Source organism: Pelophylax lessonae (assembly GCF_965119305.1).
Source record: "Pelophylax lessonae genome assembly, chromosome: 8".
NCBI classification, from domain to species: Eukaryota; Metazoa; Chordata; class Amphibia; order Anura; family Ranidae; genus Pelophylax; species Pelophylax lessonae.
The window spans coordinates 284,001,174-284,016,566 of record NC_138775.1 but is presented as its reverse complement, the minus strand read 5'-3'; the positions used below and the strand labels follow the sequence as shown (position 1 = coordinate 284,016,566).

General features: G+C 43.8%; 1 protein-coding gene across 1 annotated transcript in view; it reads left to right on the top strand.

Moving 5' to 3' along the window:
- FGGY (FGGY carbohydrate kinase domain containing) overlaps positions 1-15,393 on the top strand; it is a 433,297-nt gene that overhangs the window by 14,381 nt on the left and 403,523 nt on the right. Inside the window, exon 2 of the mRNA XM_082264806.1 lies at positions 5,312-5,523. Within this exon, the coding sequence (XP_082120932.1) occupies positions 5,323-5,523 (201 nt within the window). The 5' untranslated portion in view covers positions 5,312-5,322. The remainder of the gene's footprint in view (positions 1-5,311; positions 5,524-15,393) is intronic.

Sequence of the window (15,393 nt, the reverse complement as noted above, 5' to 3'; positions counted from 1 at the left end):
GGGGGGGGGGGGGGGGATTTTTGCCAGTAGGGATGAATGGGGGTTGTTTGGGAGGGGGGAAAGAATTGTGCTAGGAGGAGAACATTTTGCATGGGGAGGGGATTTTGAGTGGGGTGGAGGATTTGTAAACAGGGGGTTCCCTTAAATGCCAGGGCCCATAGTCATTGGGTAAGAGGCTTGCTCCCAGTCCTCTCCAAAAGCCTCTGTCCTGGTTAGGTCTGTCACAGAGCCGTATACAGTTTGGAATGGATCTTAGGCAATGAAGAATAATCCTCTTATTTCTGGGATATGCAATGGAATGAGATGTGTAAATATATTCTGTCCTAGGAAGACTATATTGTGTTATGTATTAGGGCTTTTTAATTGCGTTTAGCCCCTTCTCACCATAACCTGTACGGTTATACTGTCTCATGACTGGGTCCCACTCCCAAGCCTTAGGCTAGCCATACACCATACAATTTTCTTATTCAATTTCCTTTAGATTTACCTTCAACTATGTAGTGCAAGGGCCTGCCTGATTGCATACAAATTGAAAGTGTTCAGGTTTGAACTTATATTACATGGTTTTGGTAAATCTAAAGGAAAGTGGAACAAGAAAATTGTATAGTGTATGGCCAGCCTTACTCCATAGAGGCAATGGTTTCCACACACATTGCACTGATGATGGCCAAAAAGCCTAAAACAGCTGTATGCAGTTTGGAATTGAAGGGCTTTTTTGCTTCCTGTAGTCCCAACCATCTTCAGCCAGGGTTCAATGGAACCCTAGGGTTCCTCCAGAGGTTGTTAGGGGTTCCTTGAGCTGTTGAGTTTGGAATTTAAGGGCTTTTTTGCTTCCTGTAGTCCAACCATTCCCATCCAGGGTTCTGCCAGAGGTTGTTGGGGGTTCCTTGAGCTGTGACCAATACATGGCACCAATGATCTTTTTAGCTGTCTGTAAGAGGGGCATTCTGCCCACTGACCCCCGAGGAATTGGTTTTAGCAGGGGTTCCCTGAGACCTAAAAATTATTTCAAGGGTTCCTCTAGGGCAGCCTTTCTCAATCTTTGTAACCTAGAGAAACCCTTGAAATAACCTTCTGGTTTCAGGGAACCCCTGCTAAAGATTACTATATCTATAGCTCATGATACAACGGTGTGATGGTCAGTATGAAGAATGCTCCTACATTTGTGGTCATTTTCAAAAATTACCTCTTTCAGATAGCTAAAAAGATGAATGGTATTAGTGGGCATTTATCTGAGAGGAAGAAATTGTTCGATGCTCAAGGAACCCCTAGCTACCTCCTGAGGAACCCCAGGGCTCCACGGAACCCTGGTTAAGAAATATTGCTTTAACCACTTTACCACCGGAGGATTTTGCTGTCTTACGTCCAGGCCACTTTTTGCGATTCGGCAATGTGCGAATTTAACTGACAATTGCGCGGTCATGCAACACCGTACCCAAACAAAATTTATGTCCGTTTTCCCCCCCACAAACAGAGATTTCTTTTGGTGGTATTTGATCACCTGTGCAATTTTTACTTTTTGCGCTATAAACAAAAAAAGAGCGAAAATTTTGAAAAAATAACAATATTTTTCAAATTTTTGTATATGAAATTCCCCCCCCCCAATAAAATGTAAAAATCAAAATTTTTTATCATTTTTGGCCAATTTGTTTTCTGCTACCTATTTTTGGTAAAAAAAAAAAATCGCAATAAGCGTATTTTGATTGGTTTGCGCAAAAGTTATTGCGTTTACTATCTAAGGGAAAGATTTCTGTCATTTTTGGTGTTTTTTTTTTTTAACGAGTAATGTCGGCGATCTGCGATTTTTAGCGGGACTGCGACATTGCGGCGGACAGATCGGACCCTTGACTGACATTTTTGACACTTTTGGAGGTACCAGTGACATTACTACAGTAATCAGTGCTATACATATGCACTGTTACTGTAAAAATGACACTGGCAGGGAAGGGGTTAATTTTTATTGGAAAGGGAGGGGTTAATGTATGCCTGGTGCTTACTGACGTGTGTGGGGGGAGGTGACTGAGTGACACAGGGACAGATCGGATGTTCAGCTATGCTCAACCCTGCAATCTGACCCTGCCTGTCACTTAGGAGATCCGCTCGCTTTGTTTAGACAAGCGGGGCGGATCTCCACACTCGATTCCCCGACGATCGGGGAAGAGCGGCGGTGATCACCGCCGCTCCTCCCCCTGGCCCGACTCCCGCTGTTACTTAATACAGCGGGAGCGAGCCTCCGGCGGCGTGCGCGCGCAGCCGAGAGAGGGGAATGTCTGGTGACGTAGGTCTACGTCGCCAGACGATAACGAACCACTTTGCCGCAGTACAGTCAACGTGACTGGTCGGCAAGTGGCTAGGGTAAACACTTTGAGAAAGACTGCTGTAGTCCCTTTTTACCACACCCTGTACGGTTATATTGTCTCATTGGGCATGGTTTCCCCACACTGCCTTGATGATGGCCAAAAAGCCTGAAGCAGCTGTATGCAGTTTGGAAAAGGAGGGCTCCCTGTAGTCCAACTATTTTCAGCCATGGTTCAATGGAACCCTACAGTTCCTCCGGGGGTTGATAGGGCTTCCATGAGCTTTGGCAGATTGAATACCCATTTGATTGTGCCTACACAGTTTCGGGGTCACCGCCACTTGGCAACTTCAGCAGCATGAAAACAATGATCTTTTTAGCTGTATGTAAGGGGGCATTCTTCCCACTGGCCTGCCAAAGAATTGGTTTTAGCAGGGGTTCATCAAGATGTGAAAAGGATTTCAAGAGATCCTCTAGAGTAAACACTTTGAGTAAGGCTGCTTTAGTCCCTCCTCACCATAACCTATATGGTTATATTGGGTCCCAAGCCATAATATATTGAAGTCATGGTTTCCATACATTGAATTGATGATGACCATATATGTATACAGTTCAGAATTAATCTTCTGAAGTGAGGAATAGTCCTCTTGTTTTTGGGATATATGATGGAATAAGACGTGAATATCTTCTGTTCTAGGAAGACTTTATTGTGCTATGTACGAGGGCCTTTTGATCACTTTGGTCCCTTCCCACCATAACCTGTATGGTTATACTGTCTGGTCATTGGGTCCCAAGCCTTATTTCATAGAAGGCATACATTTTCCACACTGCATTTATGATGGCCAAAAAGCCTGAAACAGCTGTATGCAGTTTGGAATTGGAGGGATTTTTGCTTCCTGTAGTCCCAACCATCTTCAACCAGGGTTCAATGGAACCCTAGGGTTCCTCCAGAGGTTGTTAGGGGTTCCTTGAGCTGTGGCTGATTGACCTCCCATTTGATGGTGCCTACATCATTTCAGGGCACGTAGTTTCAGGCTCGTAGTCTATAAACATATGCAAGGGCAGATGGGAGCGATAAAAAGAAATAACGATTCGGACAGATAAAGCGTACGTATTGACCGTCTCCTGGCGGTGTCAGACGCTGTTTTGCATGCAGACGAGATCGTGTTCCTGCGCCGCTGTCCTTTAAACAACCTTTGTGGCCCAGAATGCACTTAACATGCACAGGAACGAGAAGGCGGGCGATGATTTATGCTCACTGGTAGTGTATTCCGATGGAGCTTTTTAAGACTTGCAGCTTTTGGCAAAGGCTGACAGGCCAATCTTAATTAAGATTCATTATATGGAGAGTCTCGGGGAATGGAGGTCAGCGGGGCTTGTTGTGGAGTCTAAGGCTGGCCCCTGCCCCTCCCGGCTTTCAATCAAAGGCAGACGAGAGAAGAGAAGAGTACATTTCCAAATTGATTTTTTTATAAATTGCTCTTATTGCTTGATATCTGGAGATGGAGGAAAAAAAATGGAAGCAGACATTAAATGTGGGCCAGATCCCAAGTGCATGCTATGCGTGATAAATGCATTGAATCCCAAACCCCCGCCCTTCAAGCTTTGGACTAAACTGTATAGATATATAATCCAGCCAAACAGCAAATATACAGTTGAATCAGACACTGTGTATACATGCCAAAAGATCATCTGTTGTGCTATATGTTTGCATGGAAAGGAAGGCAACACCTTCCAGGCCTTGCAGTTCTGCAGACTCCATTCCATGACCTAACAGAACTGTGCTGGGGATGGAAAGCCTCAGCTTTCTCCATCCTAAAACCTCTTTAAGACCAACTAAACTAAATACAGTACATCGCAGGAGCATTTAAAACAAGAGGAGTGCAAAGTCTTACAGTTAATTCTCTTTAGGAAGCAGCCACGGCCTGAGTAAAAAAAGCCTCTCCCTGCCAGCATGCTGCAGGGAAGCAGTGGTCTCTCTGCTGAGGTTCAGCACGCCCCTGCTGAGTCAGACGTATAGCTCTGCAATCAGAAAACCTCATACTGATTGGAGAGCTCTGGCTTTGACTCAGCAGAGGGCGTGTCAGACCTCTGCAAAGGGACCACTGCTTCTACACAGAGAAGCAAGGATCCTTGTCTGTTGCACTGTTGGGGGTTGGAGGCACTATAGATTGCTGGAGGCTCAGCAGCAGGATGGGTGGTATTGTTAAGGCGGCTGGGGGGCCTCGTGGCACTGTGGGCCACTATGGGAGGTTGGTAAGGACTGTGAAAACTGAGGACTTTCAGGAGACCGGGGGGCACTGTGGGTCACTATGGGAGGTTGGAGGACACTATGGTAGGCTGGACAGCACTGTGGGAGGTTTGGGGGCACTGTGGAGGATGTAAACTCTCAGGGGCCTGCGGGCACCATGGGCCATTATGGGAGGATGGGGGGCACTTTGGAAGCTAAGGACTCTCAGGGGACCTGGGGAGAATGGGGCCACTATGGGAGGGTTGGAGGCACTATGGGAGGCTGGGCAGCACTGTGGGAGGTTGAGGAGCACTATGGGAGGGTGGGCGGCACTGAGAGAGGTTGAGGGGCATTATGGGAGGCTGGGTGGCACTGCTGGAGGTTGGGGGGCACTGTGGAGGTTTAGGGCTCTCATAGGATCTGGGGGCATTGTGGGCCACTACGGGAGGTTGTAGGGAGCTATGGGAGGCTGGGCAGTACTGTGGGAGGTTGGTGGGCACTGTGGAGGCTGAGGGCTCTCAAAGGACCTGGTGAGCACTGTAGGCCACTATGGTTGGTTAGGGGGCATGATGGGAGCTAGGAGGTACTATGGGAAGTTAAGGGATCTGCAGCTGGCCCGATAGAGGGGAGGCTGCGGCCTGGAAGTGGGCCAAGGCCTGATGGTTAGGAACTACTGTTCTATATTATACTAGAAGGGCTAACTGAAGTACATCGGGACCCAATAACCACATAAAAATAACAAATTCCTTTATATTTATAAATGGTTCCTCTTATTTTATTTCCAGCTGGAGTCGGAATGCAGAAGGAGAAAGGGGAAGAGGCTTTGTTCTATGTTGGTGTCGATGTGGGAACGGCAAGCGTGCGTGCGGCTTTGGTGAACCAGGCTGGGACAGTGGTTGACCAGGCAGAAGAGCCTCTGGAAATTTGGGAGCCTCGACCTGACCACTATGAGCAATCATCCGCCGACATTTGGAAGGCGTGCTGTGCCGTCACCAAGGTATTTATAGTCATCCTTGGGAGATGACGCTCTGTTATGTTTTGCCTAAATATCCATTTTGGCTGGAATGACCCTTAACCACTTCTGGACCGGAAAGTTTTACCCTCTTAATGGCACTGCGTTACTTTAACTGACAATTGCGCAGTCATGCGACCAAATATAATTTATGTCCTTTTTTCCCACAAATAGAGCTTTCTTTTGGTGGTATTTGATCACCCCTGTGATTTTTTTTTTTTTTTTTTTTTTTGCGCTATAAACAAAAAAATAAAGAGCGACAATTCTGAATAACAATATTTTTTACTTTTTGCTATAAAACATTCCCAATAAAAAAATATTTTTTCATCATTTTAGGCCAATTTGTATTCTGCTATATATTTTTGGTAAAATCCCAATAAGTGTATATTGATTGGTTTGCACAAAAGTTATCGCATTCACAAACTAGGGGACAGATTTGTTATTTTTTTATTTATTTATTTATTTATTTTACTAGTAATGGCGGTGATCAGCGATTTTTAGCGGGACTGCAAGGTTGCGGCGGGCAGCTCGGACCCCTAACTGACATTTTTGACACTTTTGGGGGGACCAGTGACTAAAAAAAATGCACTGATACTGTACTAATGATACTGGCAGGGAAGGGGTTAACACCAGGGGTGACCAAAAACCCTAGGGGGTGCTTTCTAACTGTGTGAGGGGGGGTATGGGCTTGCTGAATGAACAGAGGCCTGTGTTCCTAAATAAGTGTTCATAACTGAAAGAACAGCCGTTCTGTCTCCACAGGGACCGATTGCGGGTGCCCGGCGGCAATTGTGGCCTCCAGACCCGCTGATTGGCTCCCCCTGTGGCCAATGGGCGCTCGCGCGCCCCCACTAACGGTCCCGTGAAGCGACGTACAGATATGTCGTTTCGCAGGACAGAGGCAACCTGTCGCAGTAAAACTATGCCCGCTGGTGGGCAAGCGGTTAAACGGCAAAACTGATTGTGAGCCAATAATAAGATTCTATTAAAGGGAATCTCTATTTAATTCTTCATGTGGACATATTTTAAAGTTAATCATTTAAGTTTATTATCTTTTTTTTTATGTATCTTTTACATTTTGCACGATCGTGAACTTACATTTTTTAAATGGTTTTCCCCAGTGGCAGCTGGTGCATAACAATTTGGGGGGGGTGGCAAATCCACCCCCCAGCAGGACGGACGGATGGCAGGCAGACAAATCCAACACCCCCCCACAGCGGGATGGATGGATGGCCGGCAGGCAAATACAACAACCCCCCCCAGCGGGACGGACAGCCTGCCAGATAACAGCCAGCATTCTTACCTCCTCCGGCCGTGCGTCTCCTCCCTCTTCCTAGCCAATGGCCATAAAAACCACTTCTCTTTTCAGCCAATCAGGAAGCGGGTCATGAGAGGAGAGGAGGAGGAGAATCATTGTGATAATATCTATTCGCTATTGTCATACAACTGGGTGGGCTCAGAGCGCAGTGCTCTGCGCCCCGAGCCCACCCTTTTTTGAAGCCTATTAGAGCCTCTGGCTCTAATCACGTGCTTCAAAAAAAAAAAAAACCCCTTTGGAATCAATGAGACCGGCGCCCTGCATGTAGATTAGAGGGCCGGATGGATGGGGGGGGGGGGGGGGGGCGGCGCCCCTGTGCCCCCAATGGACGGGCCGCCACTGGTTTTCCCTCTGATGGTCATTTGTAGGCCACATCACTCACTTAGCCCCCCAGTTCAACTACTGCTGAGATAAAGGGGTTGATTTACTAAAGGGAAATAGACTGTGCACTTTTGCAATTGCAATTGTACCCCGCAACCACAGTTGCTCCAGAGCTTAGTAAATGAGGGAGAGCTCTACTGACTTCCAACATCCAATCATGTGCAAGCAAAAATGCTGTTTTTTATTTTATTTTCCTTTCACGTGATTGGGTATTCGTTGTAAAGTGAAGCCTTACCTCATTTCCTAAACTCTGGAGCGACTGCACTTGCAGAGTGCAAATGCACTTGCAAAAGTGCTCAGTCTATTTGCCTTTAGTATATCAACCCCAAAATCTTTACTGCACAGGGAGTGCATTGTTTTGAATCGTTAGAGTGGGCTGGTAGACTTGTATTATGGGAAAAGAGCAGTAAAGTGCATGGAAGTACAACACTATTAAGTGGGAATTGATGAAATTGAGAGTTTTTATTTCCCTAAATTCTAGGTAAATTGGCAATATTTTGGCAAAAGTTAATCATTTTACCAAAATACTGTATATCAGAATCAATGTGAAAGTCACCTGAGGGTTTGGTAACCTCCTTCCAACTATCCTTGACCTGTTCTTGTTCCCAAAAATAGCCCCTTGTTATCCATCTTTATTTTACGGAGTGCAGAAAAAAAGAATGTAATGAAAAAATGTTAATGACCAAAATTTTATGGAGTGCGAAAAAAGAGTGTAATGAAAAAAAATGTTAATGACCAAAATAAAACGCAATAAAAAAAAAAAAAATACAAAAAGAAAAATACAAAAAATTCCAAAATAAAGAAAAAAAAAGTTAATTTTTGTTTGAAACTGAGAGTTTCTTCCTAAATTTAAAAATCAGTAATTTCTCTGAAAAATCTGTTTTACCAAAACCATCCTACTACTAAGGAGAAAGCAGGCCCTGCCTATGTAATGTATAATAATGAACACATTATTACGAATTATAATTAGAAGTGAGATAAAAAAAAAACATATGCATATTTAATATGATATTTATGGGAGTGGGGGGAGGGGAGTAATTTTTCCAATGAAGTCATTGAGTTAAAGGGGTTGATTTACTAAAGGCAAAAAGACTGAGCACTTTGCAAAGTGCAGTTGCCCTCTGCAAGTGCAGTTGCTCCAGAGATTAGTAAATGAGATAAGGCTTAACTTTGCAAAGAATACCCAATCACATGCAAGGAAAATAAAAAGTAAAACACATTCTTGCTTACACATGATTGGATGATGGAAGTCAGAAGAGCTTCCCCTCATTTACTTAGCTCCAGAGCAGCTGCACTTTGCAAAGTGCGCGGTCTTTTTGCCTTCAGTAAATCAAACCCAATGAGTCATTTCAGGTGCGTATTATCTTTTTTTTCTCCCTTTAAATAAGCTAATTGTATTAAATGTAATAATTAATTATTACATTTAAATGAAGAAAATACATTTAACTAAATTTAATTAATTTACAAATTAAAATGACTTAACCACTTACCCACTGGGCCCTTAAACCCCCTTCCTAACCAGACCAATTTTCAGCTTTCAGTGCTCTCACATTTTGAATGACAATTACTCAGTCATGCAACACTGTCCCCATATGAAATTTTCATCCTTTTTTTCACACAAACAGAGCTTTCTTTTGGTGGTATTTAATCATAATTGGGTTTTTTATTTTTTGCGCTATAAATGAAAAAAGTCCGAAAATTTTGTAAAAAAAAATGAATTTTTCTTCGTTTTGGTTTTAAATTTTGCAAATTTAGTCATTTTTTCTTCATAAATTTTGACTAAAATTTATACTGCTACATATCTTTAGTAAAAATAACCCAAATAAGTATACATTTTTTGGTCTTTGTGAAGGTTATAGAGTCTACAAGCTATGGTACCAATCATTGAAAATTGATCACACCTAAAGTACTGACGGCCTATCTCATTTCTTGAGACCCTAACAAGTCAGGACAGTACAAATACCCCCCAAATGACCCCTTTTTGGAAAGTAGACATTCCAAAGTATTTAGTAAGATGCATGGTGAGTTTTTTGAAGTTGTAATTTTTTCTCACAATTCTTTGCAAAATGAAGATTTTTAAAAAAAATAAAATATTTTTCACAAAATGGTCATATTACGAAGTTATTTCTTACACACTGTATAGGCATACTTGCAACTACACCCCAAAATACATTCTGCTACTCCTCCTGAGTATGGCGATACCACATGTGTGACATTTTTTCACAGCCTGACCACATACAGAGGCCCAACATCCAAGGAGCACCGTCAGGCGTTCTAGAAGCAAAAATTACACATAATTTTCTGACGACTTCTCACACTTTTGAAAGTCCTGGAGCACCAGGACAATGGAATTACCCACAAAATGACCCCATTTTGGAAAGAAAACACCCCAACACATAATCTAGGAGGCATAATGAGTCTTTTGAACATGTCATTTTTTTCCACAAGTTTTTGGAAAATCTGTGTAAAAAAAAATGTGTTTTGGTTTTCTTTCCAAAGTTGTCCATTTATAAGACATTTCTAACACATAGCATGTACATAGCAAATCATGACACCCCAAAATACATTCTGCCACTCCTCCTGAGTATGGCGATACCACATATGTGATACTTTTCCACAGCCTGACCAAATACAGAGGCCCAACATGCAAGGAGCACCTTCATTTCCTGACTTCCCATTACAATTTTGTGAGACACTGTAGGGCACTGATAAGCATTGTAGTGGCCATATTGTATTACATTTTCAGAAAATTACAACAGCTGCAGATTAAAAAGGAAAGATCATTTTTAATAACATTCAATTACAATATGATTTGTGTCGCAATTGTATACGCAATGTTATTTTTTCCTTATTTGCTGATTTTTTTTTTTTCCCCATGAAAGTGGAGTTACCATTTAAGCAGGGACAGAACAGGTGGATTTGATCCATCTATGGTGGTTCCCCAATGATTGACTTCTCTCGAATGGGAGTGTCAAAATGTTATATTCGATTAGCTCCTGCAGTCAATTGGCTGCAGCGCTGGTCAGCGTATTCTGACAGCAGATGGGTCCCCGCTGTCAGAATACACTGCGCAATTTTGTGCATTCAGCCTGTTGTCTGATCGAAAATACCAATCCATGCAAGCCCAGTTTAAGGCTAAGTTTAGATATGTGGGTGGGGGGTGTTAACCACTTGCTGACCGCCTAACATACTCTTTCTGCTGCAAGTCAGGTCCCCTGCGTGAAATCACGTACCAGTACGCCATTTCATGCAGGGGCGCGTGCAAGTTGCCAGAAGTGTGATCGCATGCTGATTGCCTAGACAGGGAGCCAGTTAGCGGGTCTGGTGGACCCGATGTCCAATGGTCACCCGTGATCATTCCCGAGAGACCCAAAACAGTGGTCTGCCTATGTAAACAAGGTAGATTGTCGTTCTGACAAGGAGGAAGACAGAGATCTTGTGTTCTGCCAAGCAGGAACACGGATCTCGGTCTTCACCCACTCAGAGCACCTCCCCCACACAGTTGGAAAGCACTCCCAGGGAACACACTTAACCCTTTGATCACCGCTGATGTTAACCCCTTCCCTGCCAGTGTCATTATTACAGTAACAGTGCATATTTTGTAGCACTAATCACTGTAATAATGTCGCTGGTCCCCAAAAAAGTGTCAGTTAGGTGTCCGATTTTTCTGCCTCAATTTTGCAGTCCCGCTTCAAGTTGCTGATTGCGATTGCCGCCATTACTAGTAAAACAAAAAAATTGCACAAATCAATATATGTTTATTGGTTTTTTTGGTTTTTTTTTTACCAAAAAAATTTAGCAGAATACTTATTAGCCTAAATATATGAAGAAATAGATTTTTTTGACATTATTTTTATAGCAGAAAGTAAAAAATATTGTTTTTTTTTTTTTTAAATTGTCGGCATTTTTTTGTTTATAGCGCAAAAAATTAAAACCGCAGAGATGATCAAATACCACCAAAAGAAATCTCTATTTGTGGCAAAAAAAGGACATCAATTTTGATTGAGTGCAGTGTCGCACGACCGCGCAATTGCCAGTTAAAAAAAATGGCCTAGATATTAGGGGGGGGGGGGTAAAACCTTTTTGGGCTGAAGTGGTTAACCTCCCTGGCGGTATGATTCTGTCAGGAATTCTGTACCAAAAGCGGTACAATTATTTTCATGGAAATTTGGTGTTATGTATTATAGGCCTACAATTCTTAGTAATTACTGACTTAAACTTGAGCAAAACAAGACTCTAGTAGACATCCCAGATGTGATAAATTTTGAAACACAAAATCATGAATTATAATCTCATAAATAATGTAATTTTATTCAATAATGCAGTAAATAAGGAAATTTGTCAAAGAAAGAAAATTCAATACAAATGCTGCGTGTGATAAATCTTGAAACAAGGAACTACACAAAGTCCAACGTCACAGTCAGGACAAAGGAACCTAGTTTCCTTTCGGACTTTCTTTCCATTTCTATCGCGTTTCGAGCAGCAAACAACACACATCCTGGTTGGTGCTGCCTTTTTTGCAGTTGGCGGAATATAGTCTGCAAAGTGACGGCCGGTCAGACGCTCTGGGTTGACCACGTCAACAGCGCGACGTCCAGGTCTATTTTCAACTCCTGATGGTGTCTGGTACTTTGCAAAAATCTGCTCAGCCACCTTCCAGACAAACTCGGAATGAGCAAGAGGGTTTTCACTGTTGGCTTTGTGCAGGATGTAAGCGTTCCATAGACATTGTTCCAGAAGATGTCTAAATATTTTTTTATAATATTTTTTTTGCTGTTTTCGTACAGCGGGATAGAAGGTCATGGCCTGATCGGCTCTGTCCACACCTCCCATTGTTTTGTTATAGTCAATTACGACCTGTGGTTTCAGCACATCAGTCCCACGTTTTGTATGGACCGTGGCAGTGGAGGTAGTGTGAACAGTGCTCATAAGACACACATCCTTCTTGTCTCTCCATCTCATTGCCATCATCTTTCCCTTCTGCCAGGCAACCATTTCTCCGGTTTTTAGTTTTTTTTTGGCAAAAAAAGATGGCATGTCTCGACGGTTAGGCCGAACGGTACCATATGTGTCGGTTCTATTTTGTAGCAAAACATCATATAGTTCCGGGGAGGTATAGAAGTTGTCCGTCGTCAAACAATATCCCTGGTTTAGCAAGGGGTCAAGAAGTGTCAGGACGGATGATGTGGCCATCCCATAGCCGCTGTACCTGGGGTTGAATTTAGTGCCTTTGCCGGTGTAAATTATGGAATTCCATATGTACCCCGTGGATGACTCGCAGAGCATATATGTTTTGATGCCAAACCGCGCTCTTTTTGATGCGATGTACTGAATCCAACTTAGGCGACCCTTGTAGGCCATCAAACTCTCATCCACGCTGATGTCCCTTTCTGGCACGTAGGTCCGCTGGAAATTTCCCACAATAAGTTGCCATACCTCCCAGATCTTTTTCAGTTTGGGCGCAGGATGCGTGGCCTCATCAAATTCCTCATTGTTTGTGAAGTGGAAATACTTCATAATCAGGGAGAAGCGATACTCAGACATCACGGTCGGTCCCAAAGAACGGTGTGGCCAGTAACCTGTTGGTGGTCCAGTACCATTTTTGGAACGGTTTCCCCACCAACCCCTGAAGAAAGGAGTCCCATAAACAGCCACATGTCCTCTTTCGTTACCGGTTCCCACCTTCTGCTTCGGGAAAGCCTGGCATGCAGCGTTGCGGATTGCTGCTGTTGGTAGCGATTCGTCTCGGCGACAATTAATTCAATTACCTCCTCAGTGAGGAATAATTGCAGGTAGGCCAGAGGATTGTCATGCTCGACATCTACCTTCATCCCAGGTGATCCGGTGAAGGGGAATCTTGGGGGCGCTACCTGGTCCGCATCGCAATCAATAGCGCACCAAGTGCGCACATCGCTGAGGTCAGGGTCATCGCCGTTCTCACTTGCCAGATCCGTGTCAGTGTCAGTGTCGGAAGACAAATCACCGCATGACTCGCTATCGCTCACTTCCGCGAGCACCTCTGGGTCGCTGTCGCTGCCGCTGTCACTCAGCTGGTCCAAAAGCGGTTTAGACTGGCGCTTTTTTGATGCCATAATATATATTTTTTTTTTGGGCACAAATCACAAGTTTACTGAAGAGAGGGGCACTGTAATGTCAGATCTGAGGTGATCTGTTGTGATACAGTGTAATCCTATCAGATTACAGTGTATCACCTCTTTTATTTTGTTTTACTTTCAAAACTCCCGCCCAGTTCCGCTCCCGTGCGCCGCCTCTGCTCGCAGGGAACGGAACCAGGAAGTCAGATGCCGGTCACCCGGCGATCGGAGCGAAGGACATCGCTGGATCGCCGGGACAAGGTAAGTGGAATGCTTCTGGGAGCCAAGGGAGGCTCCGCTGGCACTCTGCAACTCTACCCCGAGCGTGACTCGGGGTTACCGCTCTTGATATGAAAATTCAACCCCGAGTCACGCTCGGGATTACCGCCTAGGAGGTTAAAAACACACAGTTTAGACATTTTTTTTATTTTTTTTATTTCTTACAGTATTATTTGTTTTACAAACTTTTTATTAGATGTAAAATGGTGGTACAAGTAAATAAAGCACATTAAGAAAAATGCATTGTAGATAGGGGTAGAGGGTACAAAATTGGAGTACAATTAAACAAAGAAAATGTTGAGCTGGGATTCTTAAACGGCATAGTACAGAAAAATCATAATATACCCGTAATTATGTTTTAAGCTGCAGCGGTAGCTCACATTCCACGGTCGCGATGTTTTTGCGGCAAAAAACTATCAAACAATTTGCTATAGAACCAAATGCGACCTATTCAAATGAATGCCGTCGCTTGGAAAAAAGAAGGATTTTTACGCACTTGTATGTGTGCGCATGAAAACATGTGAATATGCGCGTTTACTATACAGTTGCTCCTCGCGTTTGTACACAGGTTGCGCTCTTTTCAAACTTGTGTAAATAACAAAAATGCCAAACTTTTTTTTCTTTTTGTCAAAAGTATTGGGACACCTACCTTTACATGCACATGAACTTTGATGGCATCTTATTCCGTAGGATCATCATTGAGTTGGCCCACCCTGTGCAGTTATAACAGCTTCAACACTGAATCCTTATCATGTTGGAATACTGCCCTGCGGCCAGTCTCTGAAGGGAGGGGATCATGCTCTGCTTCCGCATGTCACAGTACATGTTGGCATTCATGGTTCCCTCAGTGAACTGTAGCTCCCAATTGCTGGCAGCAATCATGCAGCCCCAGACCATGACACTCACACCACCATGCTTGACTGTAAGCAAGACACACTTGTCTTTGTACTCCTCACCTGGTTGCCGCCACACACGCTTGACACCACCTGAAGCAAATAGGTTTATCTTGGTCTCATCAGACCACAGGACATGGTTCCAGTAATCCATGCCCTTAGTCTGCTTGTCTTCAGCAAACTGTTTGCATGCTTTCTTGTGAATCATCCTTAGAAGAGGCTTCCTTCTGGGATGACAGCCATGCAGACCAATTTGATGCAGTGTGCGGCGTATGGTCTGAGCACTGACAGGCTGACCCCCCACCCCTTCAACCTCTGCAGCAATGCTGGCAGCACTCATACGTCTATTTCCCAAAGACAACCTCTGGATATGACGCTGAGCCTGTGCACTCAACTTCTTTGGTCAACCATGGCGAGGCCTGTTCTGAGTGGAACCTGCCCTGGTAAACCGCTGTATGGTCTTGGCCACCGTGCTGCAGCTCAGTTTCAGGGTCTTGGCCTGGGCCATCTTCATGGAGAGCAGCAATTATTTTTTTTCAGATCCTCTGAGAGTTCTTTGCCATGCGGTGCCATGTTGAACTTCCAGTGACCAGTATGAGAGAGTGAGAGCGATAACACCAAATTTACCACACCTGTATTCACACCTGAGACATGACACCGGGGAGGGAAAATGGCTAATTGGGCCCAATGTGGACATTGTCACTTAGGGGTGTACTCACTTTTGTTGCCAGCCGTTTAGACATTAATGGCTGTGTGTTGAGTTATTTTGAGGCGACAGCAAATTTACACTGTTATACAAGCTGTACACTCACTGCTTTACATTGTAGCAAAGTGTCATTTCTTCAGTGTTGTCACATGAAAAGATATAAAATATTTACAAAAATGTGAG